Below are 12,043 nucleotides of genomic sequence, written 5' to 3' on the forward strand. Positions count from 1 at the left end.
GAATCAGAATCTCATAGTGTTTTCTGTCTTTTGTTTTCTCATAATGGCAACTGCTATTTTGCTTGCTGAAAAAAATTCAAATGACTGAGTTCCACTGTATCAGTTTCAAATACTGCAGTTTGAATTGTATTTTAACAGTAAGATTAAAAATGTAATAAAACTTAATAAGATCTCCAATTCTGTTCAGAATATCAAGGGGAAAGTTACAAAGGTTAAAACTCACAATTAAATCTTTTTCAATCTCCTCATATACTTTATCCAGAGCTTCATCCCGGTTGGTTGAGGCTATACTGGCAGCCATAAATTTTTTATTCCATTCTTCAAATTCTTTTTCTTCAATTTCCTTATAGCAAAGGCACAGTGTTCTAAGAGTCTCACTGGCAAAGATCTGTTTAATTTAAAAGACAATCCAACCACCCAAAGAACAGTTATTTTTATGTAAATTTGAAATCTCATTTTGCAGTAATACAATAAGATAATTTAAAAAGAGACTGTGAAATGATTTCTGTACACATACATTCCATAGAGGAGAGTAAACAAATATTAATACTTTGTTTTCCTAAGAATTCTCAAAATCATAGGACTGTTTATTTGTAGTTCCCTAATTAAAGGGAATAGTATAACTCTTGTAAATCAAGTCATGAGAATGAACAAAAAACCCTTAACAACTAAGAAAATAAGAGACCAAGGATGGTGCCTTGTGGTAGAAAGGTTTTATGAACCAGACCTGACAACTTTACAATTTGTTCGCACAAACAGTTACAAGTTCAGAGACTATGAACTCAACCGAGCATTAGTCCCTCAAACCAGTTCTGAATGACACGAACCATGGTTAAAGCTGAGATAAAACATTTTCATGAAAAAGAGTCTAAAGTTTAATCATGGCAAACAGATTTAAGCCATTTTAAAATAGCTTAAATGTGAACCAGTAAAAATGTTCCATTACTTCACAATCACATCTTGTCTAGTCAAAATAGCAGAACGGGTTCACCCAAGTGAGGGCTTGCTTTCAGACTCTTTGGCAAGTTCTGCATGTATTTGATTAGACCGCCTTCGTTCAAATTCTCATGAGGAATTACCCACTGTACTGCTTCAGCAACACACATATAACCTTAAAATGTGACCCCACCTAGTAAACAACATATTCATCGGACTTTTTCTGAAGGATCTTTGGCCCCCAAACTCAGACCCTTCAAGTGGAGGGAAAAAAGACCTCTTTATTGAGCACCGACTACGTGCTGGGGACTGCAAGTTGCTTTCCCTTGCACCAACCCTCCATGTATGAACTATCCCCATGCAGGGATAGTTCAGTTCAGTTCAGTCACTCAGTCGTGTCCGACTCTTTGCAACCCCATGAACTGCAGCAAGCCAGGCCTCCCTGTCCATCACCAACTCCCAGAGTCCACCCAAACCCATGTCCATTGTGTCGGTGATGCCATCCAGCCATCTCATCCTCTGTCATCCCCTTCTCCTCCTGCCCTCAATCTTTCTCAGCATCAGGGTCTTTTCAAATGAGTCAGCTCTCTGCATCAGGTGGCCAAAGTATTGGAGTTTCAGCTTCAACATCAGTCCTTCCAATGAACACCCAGGACTGATCTCCTTTAGGATGGACTGGTTGAATCTCCTTGCAGTCCAAGGGACTCTCAAGAGTCTTCTCCAACACCACAGTTCAAAAGCATCAATTCTTCGGTGCTCAGCTTTCTTCAGAGTCCAACTCTCACATCCATACATGACCACTGGAAAAACCAAAGCCTTGACTAGATGGACCTTTGCTGACAAAGTAATGTCTCTGCTTTTTAATATGCTGTCTAGGTTGGTCATAACTTTCCATCCAAGGAGTAAGTGTCTTTTAATTTCATGTCTGCAATCACCATCTGCAGTGATTTTGGAGCCCAGAAAAATAAAGTCAGCCACTGTTTTCCCTGTTTCCCCATCTATTTGCCATAAAGTGATGGGACCGGGGATAGTTCATACAGGCAATTAATGATTCACCCTCCAGGCTTCACTGCCATCATTATATAAAGGCAAAACAATATGAGGGTGGGTATACAATTCTCAGATTTCCAGAAGCATTCTGAAAAATGGCAGTATCCCTGAACCAAGCATGTGTGCATGCTTATTTGCTCACCCGTGTCTGACTTTCTTGCGACCACATCATCCCCTAAAATAGCTAGTGTGAAGTAACGAAGACCAAACTGATTCTCTAACAAAGACATCGATTATCCAGTGGACTGCTTTATCATGTCCCATCCTATAGGAATGTTCTCTTGACTTCACTGTACATAGGACACTGGAATTCTTGGAGGCCACACAGATACTGAGACGAGAGCACAGGATGGTTATGTAACTCGCTTAAGGCCCCTGGAAGAAAGACCAGCCTTTCTCCTGGGTCAGTCCTGCAGGTCCTGCTAACCTAGATGCACTGAGCTCTTTCCTAGGAAGTCAGCCTCTGTGGCAGAATCAGAAGCAGCCTGCCATATTCCTACTTGGGCGCTCTTTCCACTCAACTACCCCAAAGCAACAGAAGGGTCAACAGGTAGCACAAAGCTTTCACTCCAGCTTCAGAGATAGTACCAGAAAGGAAGGTGGGAATCCATGGCATAAAGAGTGGAAGTGAGACTTACATCCAGGGCATCCTGCGTTTCTTGTTTCGTAGGATTCGTTTGATGTAACCGTTCATAAATCACAGTGTCGGCACCCTTACAGTAAAGCCTGATATTGCCTTCTGGGGTTCTTACTAGCAGTGAGAGAAGGAAAAGCCAAAAATCAAGTTAATGTTTCTTTCTTAAAAGAAAACTATACAGTTAATCTTCTGAACGGTTACAGTGCTAATCATTTCTAATTAGCTTAAAATAAGCAATGGACCTAGAAAAATGTTGCTCTCAACAATTGGTGAGCCTACATAGAATGTAAGAGTGAAATAAATATGAAAAGATTCCTTTAGTCAGCTCAGTTTTCTATGCAAAACTTCTGCTTATTCTTTCAGCAAATATTTATTGGCTCCCTACTGTGTGTTGGTTTTTTCCATATAGACTTCTTTGTCCTTGCCAGCCAGTAGAAATCTTTCTTATCTATAAATCCACAACACTCACTGCCTTTAATTCTCAGACCATTAACATGACTCCTTATGACCATTTTCTTGGCTTTTTTGATCTCTGAAGTACGTTAATTGCATTAAGTGTCTCACCACTAACTAGATTTTAAGTTCTCTTCAGGTAGACGCCAGGCATGATCATCACAGCCCAGATCAGTGTTAGGCCCACAGGAAGCACTCAGTAAAAATGAGATAATCATTTAACTCAGTAATAGTATCAGTAAGATGAGACTAAACCAGGAAGCAGCTAAACCTTTATATTGGTTAAAAAGTCAATCTCTGTTCCTGCCCTGAAAACAGAAGGGGCTTGTGGGCATGGTGGGGGAGGGGAGTGGGGGAGGGGAGTGGGGGAGGGGAGGGGAGGGGAGGGGAGGGGAGGGGAAGGGAGGGGGGAGGGGGAAGCAGGGGCACCACGGGCGCACACACATGGCCGCGAGTGCAATGAGCAGCTCGTGGGAACCTGCTGCACAGCAAAGGGGGCTCAGCTCTGTGCAGCCCTCTATGGGCGGGACAGCAGGCCCAGAGGAGGGAAATGTGTGTGCTTATGGCTGAGTCACACTGTTGTACAGCAGAAACTAGCACAACATGGTAAACCGCTTATACTCCAATTAAAAAATACAATTTAAAAAGTCAGCCTCAGGGTGGAAAATCTTACAGATGTCCCTTAACTAAGTGATCCAAGCTGGTGCGACCTGCAACCATGTGCCTTCTGATATGCTGTGCTGGGAAGGACACGGCACCAGTCTAGGCACCCTTCCTGCCGACAGGGCACCATCTACATCGAGTCATGAAGGAACACGAGACAAGCCCAACCTGAGGGACCTTCCGCAAGGTAACAGCCCTGTGCTTTTCAAAAATGTCAATGTGCAGGAGATCAAAATCAGGTTGTGGAACTCTCACAGAATAAAGGAGGCCAGAGTAATGATCACTGAATGCAGCGTGGCATCTTGGGTGGAGTCCTGAATCAGAAAGAAAACCCCTGGCGAAATTTGAAAGCACTCTGTAGGTTAGATAATAACACTGCAATGCTGAGTTTTCTGATTCTGATCACCATATTGGACATAACAATAAGTGAAGTTTCTTGATCTTAAGAAATACCTACTTAAGTATTTGGGGGAAAGGGACATTAGACCTCAATGCCCCTAATTGACTCTCAAATGGTTCAGAAAACAAGAACAACAAAATAACAATGACAAAGAACTTGTGACCAATGCTGACGACTGGACACGGAAGAGACTGCAGGATTCTTTAAAGCGTTCTTGCAAGTTTTCTGTAAGTTTGCAATGATTTCACACTATGAACTGAAAACATTTCAGTATCAGGAAGTGATCATTGCTTTTTCCTGGGTTCCTGTTACGTTGTGCCTGAGCTAGGGGGAGAATCTTCATTCATAAGCACAGCCTCGCTGTTCTCCTGCTACAGTTTTCCTGTCCCTGACATCCCGCAAGCCCCCAGCAGAAATGTGTGGAGCCACTCACGATAGAAAAGCCCGTGCTGGGGGTCTCCCAGCCACGGGGCTGCCACCCACGTTTCACAGCTGACAGCCCACGTCGCTGAAGACGTGACGCAAGGTTCAGATCTACTGCGGTTTGTCCCTTGAGTGATGGACATTGTGTAGAATGAAGCGAGGAAACACTAGTTCCAACAAGTCTGCAGAAGTCCTCCAGGAGCCAAGGGGCTCATTCATTGCCGGTTTTATCCTGGTGTTGCTAAGTAAAATGTGCAATAGGCACCATCTCAGCGAATGATTGACAGACATACTCCGAGGGAGACCTACCAATTATAGACATCCGCTTCCGGTCACTGTTGAAGTCTAAAAGGGCAAGAACATGGTAGGTCCTCTCCGTACCCAGCTCACTGATGGTGATCGTGTTCTGGGTCCTGGCGAGGAAGACAAAGCCGAAGTTCCTGGCGGCGCTTACGAGAGCACCCTCGTCAGGAGAGGCTGCCTGGTAGTTGAGTTGACCTAACAGAAGAGGCAAGAGAGAAGACCAGAAAAGCTGAGTTGGCCAGCGAGTGTTCACCAGTGCGGTTCACATGGGGGGTGAGGATGTCCAGTGATCCCTTGAGACCTATGGGGGATTGGTTCCAGGAGCGTCCGCAGATAACGAATGCCATGGATGCTCTGGTCCCTTCTAGAAAGTGGCAGACTACAGTAGACACAGTTGGCACCCTGCATCATGGACACAGAGGGCCAACTCTGTTGCAAAGCCCAAAACATCCCCAAGAAAACACACCGCTGATTCTTAAGGAGTGTGCCAATGGTCACAGTTTTTAAACTTTTATTTCTGATTATAAACAGTAATATGAACTAGAAGTGAAAAAAAAATCTGGCCAAGAATAGGGGAAAAAAGAAAATCTCATAACCCCACCATCCAGAGGAAGAGCAACGCTATTGATAGCTTTTTATAATTTCTTTCTGTCCTTCCGGAAATGCTTGTTTCTCTAATAGTTTCTGGCATGCTAAGTATACATTTACATCCTGATGATTTTAACACTGTATTTTGAGCATGTTATCACAGCTTTAAAAATTCTATTCCCAGAAATGTAATCTGGGAATGTAATGTGTGACCGCCTTTCCATAATATTTTTACTCCCAAAAATAACACTGTAATAAGGATTCTATACGTGTGTAAAGGTTTCCTGTTTTCTAAGGATAGCTTCCTAGTAATGAAAACACTGAGGTAAACAACACTGATAATTTTTAAGCCTGTTGTCACATACATTACTCACTTGCTCTCTAAAAGGATTGTAGTACCAGGTTATCTTCTCTCTAAAACCTTCTTCACCTTAGCAATAGTCTCCTAATTTAAAAAAAATCTCACAATGTATCAATCTGTTCAATATCTTGATTTTGAAAGTTAAATAATGGGAAACCACATTTATTTCACAACTTGCAAACTTGCTTCACAACAGAAGCAAACCTCTCAATGCCGAGTGAAGAAGGCAGACAGCACAAGCGCGTAACCACGTAACTCCATCTACACGAACCCCCCGCAGACAAAGCTTACCCGCACTATTCAAAGTCAGGACAGTAGTCACCTCTGGAGGGGCAATGACAGAGAGGGAACAGGGAAGGGCGTCAAAGGGATGTATGATGTTGTGTTTGTAAAAATCTGGGTGTACATGACAACGGAGTATTCAGCTGGTAAAAATTCACTGAGCTATATGCTTATCTTTGTATGTCAGTAAAAAAAAAAAAATTTTTTTTAAAAAGCTCTCCCTATCCAAGAGTTTGTGTTTTTCAACTCTTCATTTTTCCACCTCCAAGTAGAATGAAAAGTATGTCTATGGTCAGACAAATTTTCACAGGAAAAGGCATTTCATTGTCCACCACGGTTTGACCAGGCTGCAGCCCACAGACGGGCATCTCTTTACGCCGTTTGTCCATAGGGGAGGGCGGACGCTCCAGGGTGAAAGGCTGTGTGCTTAATCACTCAGTCGTGTCTGACTCTTGGCAACCCTGTGGACTGTAGCCCACTTCTGTCCATGCGGATTCTCCAGGCATTCTCCACTGGAGTGGGCTGCCATTTCCTTCTCCAGAGGATCTTCCCAACCCAGGGACTGAACCCAGGTCTCCTTCATTGCAGGCGGATTCTTTACTGTCTGAGCCACCAGGGAAGCAGGCTATTGGTAGAGCTAAATGCCCCATCCTCACATTCTCCTCCCTTGACAGACAAACTCAGATGGTTCACTCTAAGCCAATATTCATCACTCCCAAATACTAATTAAAGATGAGGCTGGTATCTGTTTGTTCACCCAGAAAGACACACACCAGAAGTTACAAATGCACTTGCTAAATCCAGTCATTCTACAAACACACACACATGCCAGATGGTAAAATATTTAACCAGAGCTAAACAAGCAGCAGTGAGATCAGTCCCCTCCCATCAGCAGGTTTCACTGGCAGGGATATATTACATCATACTGAAGGCAAACTTATTCCAACAGAAAAAAAGGAACAAAATGATAAAAGGTGGTAAATTTCCCATGAGCAAAGACAATCCTATCTGGAGCAAACACTGATATTTTTATCATTAAAAGAAAACCCTTCCATTTTGTTCTAGTAATGGAATCACAGGATTGCCAAATAACAGAGATGGGAGAAACTTCAGAGATCTGGTCCAAACTCCAACTTGATGTTTGCAGGAGGAAATCCGGACTAAAAATTAACCCCCTGAAACCTTTCCTGTAAGAAAATTCTTTATTTACCCCACACCGAGGCACAACCAGAGACTTTCTTTTCTTGTACAAGCTAATTTGTGGATCATGGAACTGATTCAAATTAAAAAGATGTTCAAACAACAAACCTCACCTCTTATTATCCTGATTCCATAGCTTTCTGTGGCTGGTAATTCTAGTCACAAGTCTTAAAACAAGTTACTTCTCAGGCTGAATATCCACCTCATTTGTAACTTGCTTGTCCTTCCTAAAGACTCTCACTAATCCAGGTCCTAAGTTTCCTTACTGATCTGATGTGTCCTGGCTCCAAACTTCTAAAACTCATCTCTCTAATCACAATCTCATGGTGCATCCATACTTCAGGCCTTCAGGTGAAGACAATATCTCCAAGCCTTTCAAACTCTGGAAATGGCAACCCACTCCAGTATTCTCGCCTGGAAAATCCCATGGACGGAGGAGCCTGGCAGGCTACAGTCGATGGGGTTGCAAAGAGTCAGACACGACTGAGAGACATCATTTTCTTTCTTCTTTCTTTTCAAACTCTGTTCTCAGCCTCTGCAAGGGCAGGAGTATATGATGGCCCCCACCCCGCCCCTGTATACACACACTTTCTCCCAGTTATTCAAGCAAACTCTAATCACAGTATTGCTGGGAAGGGATTTTACAGATATAATTAAGGTCCAAATCTGTTGACTATAAGATAAGGAGATTATCTGAGTGTTCCTAAACTAATTGGGTTAGTCTCAAGTCCAGTCAGTTCAGTTCCTTTCAGTGCTCAGTCCTGTCTGACTCTTTGTGACCCCATGGACTGCAGCACGCTAGGCCTCCCTGTCCATCACCAACTCCCAGAGCTTGCTCAAACTTATGTCTGTTGAGTTGGTGATGCCATCCAGCCATCTCATCCTGTCGTCTCCTTCTCCTCCCCCCTTCAATCTTTCCCACCATCAGGGTCTTTTCCAGTGAGTCAGCTCTTCACATCAGGTGGCCAAAGTATTGGAGTTTCAGCTTCAACATCAGTCCTTCCAATGAACACCCAGGACTGATCTCCTTCAGGATGGACTGGTTGGATCTCCTTGCAGTCCAAGGGACTCTCAAGAGTCTTCTCCAACACCACAGTTCAAAAGCATCAATTTTTCAGCGCTCAGCTTTCTTCACAGTCCAACTCTCACATCCATACATGATTACTGGAAAAATCATAGCTTTGACTAGAGGGACCTTTGTTGGCAAAGTAATGGCTCTGGTTTTTAATATGCCGTCTAGGTTGGTCATAGCTTTTCTTCCAAGGAGCAAGTGTCTTAATTTCAAAGTGAAGTGCAAGTCGCTCAGTCATGTCCGACTCTTTGAGACCCCATGGACTATAGTCCACAGAGCCCCCATTCTCCAGGCTGGAATACTGGAGTGGGTAGCTCTTCCCTTCTCCAGGGCATCTTCCCAACCCAGGGGTCTCCCACATTGCCAGTGGATTCTTTATCAGCTGAGCCACCAGGGAAGCCCTAGTCCTCCAAAGGGACTGGCTTCTTCCCAGGGAGAGAGAGACTGAAGCATGAAAGGTGTGGATGGGAGGGAGATTCTCGGTGGCTGGTTTTGAAGATGGGGGAACCCACGAGGCAAGGAAAGAGAGAGAGGCCTGTGGGAGCAGACAGCAGCCCCAGCTAAGAGCCAGCGAGGAAATGGAGACCTCAGTCCTGCAACCCCAGAGCACTGGATCCTGCTCTCAACTTGGAAGAGGATGCTGAGTGGCTGGACCTGGATTTTAGGGAGGTCCTTGGCACAGAACCCCATCATGCCCTGCGCAGACATCTCATCTAAAGAGCTGTGGGCGAAGGAATGGATGATCCAAGCCACTGCGCTGTGGGCATCTAGGGTAGAGCCGCAGAAAACCACCACAGCTGCTCCACACTCAGCCGCCGCGTGCCCTCCTACACACACGCAACACGTGGGCCACACCCCCTGTCTGCTGAGCGTCCCCTCGTTGCTCTTATTATGCATAATGACCGAAGAGCCAATCTCCACTATTGCAAAAGCGGGAAACTGAGAGCGAAAGAGCAACGGCGCACCGGCACGGCAGAGCGAGAGGACTCGGCTAAAATGAGCTTTCACCTGTCGTCCAAGCTCAAGGAGGTACTGGGTGCTTTCTGGGGCTGAATTTCTCAGCTGTCACATTGGGAGTTGTTATCCCCAAGGTCCCTTCCCATGGACCCTTTCAAGGTGCTTTTATTGGTCGAAGACAAAATCAGACTCTCCTTCACTTCCTGTGCTTAGAAATCCAACTCGCCTCCACTTTCAGCGTCCAGAGCAATTTGCCTGTGATGTGCTGCATGGGGCAAGATGCCTCGGGGTGTACAATTCTGCCTCGGTGGACAGTGGGACAAAGAGCTGCACATTATCAGGCTGGAAAGGACTTTGAACTCCAGCCCTCCTCCCGTGACATGCAGGAAACCACTGCCCAGCAGAAAACGCTAGGCTGCCTTGTGTGTTATGGCAAGAACCCAGACGGGGACCGCCCACCTCCAGCACAGAGCCCAGGACTCTTCCCGTGAAATCCCAGTGGAGAAAGAAGGAAATGGAGACCGCAGATGTATACACACTTGCTTAAGTTGGCAGGTTAACTTTCAAAATAATACCACCACACACTCCAAAAAAAAAAAAAAGTAGAATAAACTTACAAATGAGCCAAAAACTAAGAGAACCCAGTTGCTTAAAAATATCATACTTGATTCTTATCATACGAGTAAAATGTGCTTAGACAGTCAAATAGATTTTGACCTCTGCTTCAGTTATTCGTGACCTGATCTTACCTTTTTCTATCTCTCTGATTTGGCCTGTTAATAGCCCCTTCCATGTATCTACCCAACCTGAATTCTGCTGTTATCTCAGCTTTATTGCACAATTAGATTCATCCTTGGAGAATGAGTGTCTTTGAAACTTGCTGCAAGATACACATAGCTTCTATACATTTAGTTTTTTATGTCTCCTCTGAAGATTTCATCATCTACATATGAAACCTCAGAATCAGAAAACAAGAAAGGACATCCGTTCCTATGCTGAGTTGATTAAAGTGGAGAATAAGTAAGTGATAGTCACTCAGTTGGATTTGACTCTTTATGACCCCATAGACTGTAGCCTTGGAGAAGGCAATGGCACCTCACTCCAGTACTCTTGCCTGGAGAACCCCATGGACGAGGAGTTTGGTAGGTTGCAGTCCATGGGGTCGCGAAGAGTCGGACACAACTGAGTGACTTCACTTTCACTTTCCACTTTCCTGCATTGGAGAAGGAAATGGCAACCCACTCCAGTGTTCTTGCCTGGAGAATCCCAGGGATGGCGGAGCCTGATGGGCTGCCATCTATTTGGTCACACAGAGTCGGACACGACTGAAGCGACTTAGGAGCAGCAGCAGCAGACTGTAGCCTACCAGGCTCCTCTGTCTGTGGAATTCTCCAGGGAAGAATACTAGAGTGGGTTGCCATTCTCTCCACCGGGAGATCTTCCTGACTCAAGGGTCAAATCCTGATCTCCTGCATTGCAGGCAGCTTTTTTACCACCTGAGCCACCAGGGAAGCCCAAAAGTGGAGAATGCACATAAGAAAGGGGCACTTTTGGCTCTTTCCAGAATGCACATATGTATTTATGTAATGTATCATTGTGTGAATAGGTGATAAGATACCTAGCTTTCATTGATACTGGACCGTCTTGAGGTAACAAAGCTGGCACAAGCTGCATTTAAGAATTCTGCAGACACAGCAACGACATAAACGCCCGCTGACAGATGAACGGATAAAGAAGATGTGGTGTGTGTGCGCACACGCACTGGAATACTGCTCAGCCACAAAAAAGAACAAAACAATGCCAGTTACAGCAACACGGGTGAACTTGGAGGTTGTCATGCTAAGTGAAGTAAGTTGGAAAGAGAAAGACAAATACCATGTGGTATCACTCACATGCGGGATCAAAAGTACGACACGGACTTATCCAGGAAGCAGGAGCAATCTCAGAGAGAGAACAGACTTGCGGTTGCCAAGGGAGAGGGAGTGTGGAGGAGGATGGATTGGGGTTTGGGGTCAGCAGGTACAAACTATTCTACAGGATGGATATACAACAAGGTCTGATTGCATAGCACCAGGAACTATATTCAATATCCTATGATAAACCATAATGGAAAACACTATGAAACATAAAAATGTATATACCTGTGTAACTGAATCACTTTGCTATACAGCAGAAATTAATACAACAGTATAAACCAACTATAATTTTCTTTAAAAATTAACAAACACAAAAAAGAATTCTGCTTTTCAGAATTCACTGAATTTTCAGAAGTCATTTAATTTGGAGGTATCTGGGTTCTGGGAAGGACTTGACGACAGCTGGACTGCTATCCATTCGTCCTTTTCTCCAGGTGCAGGGAGAAAGGAGTCGGTGATCTGGTCTAGTTGTTTCATCCGCTGGCTTCTGGGTAAACAGACCAAAATGACACTTGCTAGGAAGAAGAAGCCTTACATCCGAAAAGCCTTCTGCAGGATATCTATGGCAAAGACCTACCCATAGGAAATAGAACCCAGGATCTAGAGGGCAAGTCTCCCTGGAGGATGCCACGTAAGCCGTGTACGTCTCTGGGGTATAAGATGAAGATGTCTCAGTAATGAAACCTAACTGAAACGCCTCTAGTTCACACAACTCTTCATATGCATTCGAGTCCCAAGCACGAGTTCCCTGTCAACTAAAAACAAAAAAAAACTGGTCTCCAGTGTCCAAGATGCGACAGCG

General features: G+C 44.5%; 1 protein-coding gene across 2 annotated transcripts in view; it reads right to left on the reverse strand.

Moving 5' to 3' along the window:
• The window catches only part of ATP8B1 (ATPase phospholipid transporting 8B1), a 54,385-nt gene that overhangs the window by 16,670 nt on the left and 25,672 nt on the right, over positions 1-12,043 (reverse strand). For both annotated transcript variants that reach the window (XM_068993733.1, XM_068993734.1), the window contains exons 15-17: positions 4,872-5,060; positions 2,625-2,737; positions 224-388 (exon numbers count right to left, since the gene is read on the reverse strand). In XM_068993733.1, coding sequence (XP_068849834.1) covers positions 224-388; positions 2,625-2,737; positions 4,872-5,060 — 467 coding nt within the window. The remainder of the gene's footprint in view (positions 1-223; positions 389-2,624; positions 2,738-4,871; positions 5,061-12,043) is intronic.

Source organism: Capricornis sumatraensis, chromosome 21 (assembly GCF_032405125.1).
Source record: "Capricornis sumatraensis isolate serow.1 chromosome 21, serow.2, whole genome shotgun sequence".
Taxonomy (NCBI): domain Eukaryota; kingdom Metazoa; phylum Chordata; class Mammalia; order Artiodactyla; family Bovidae; genus Capricornis; species Capricornis sumatraensis.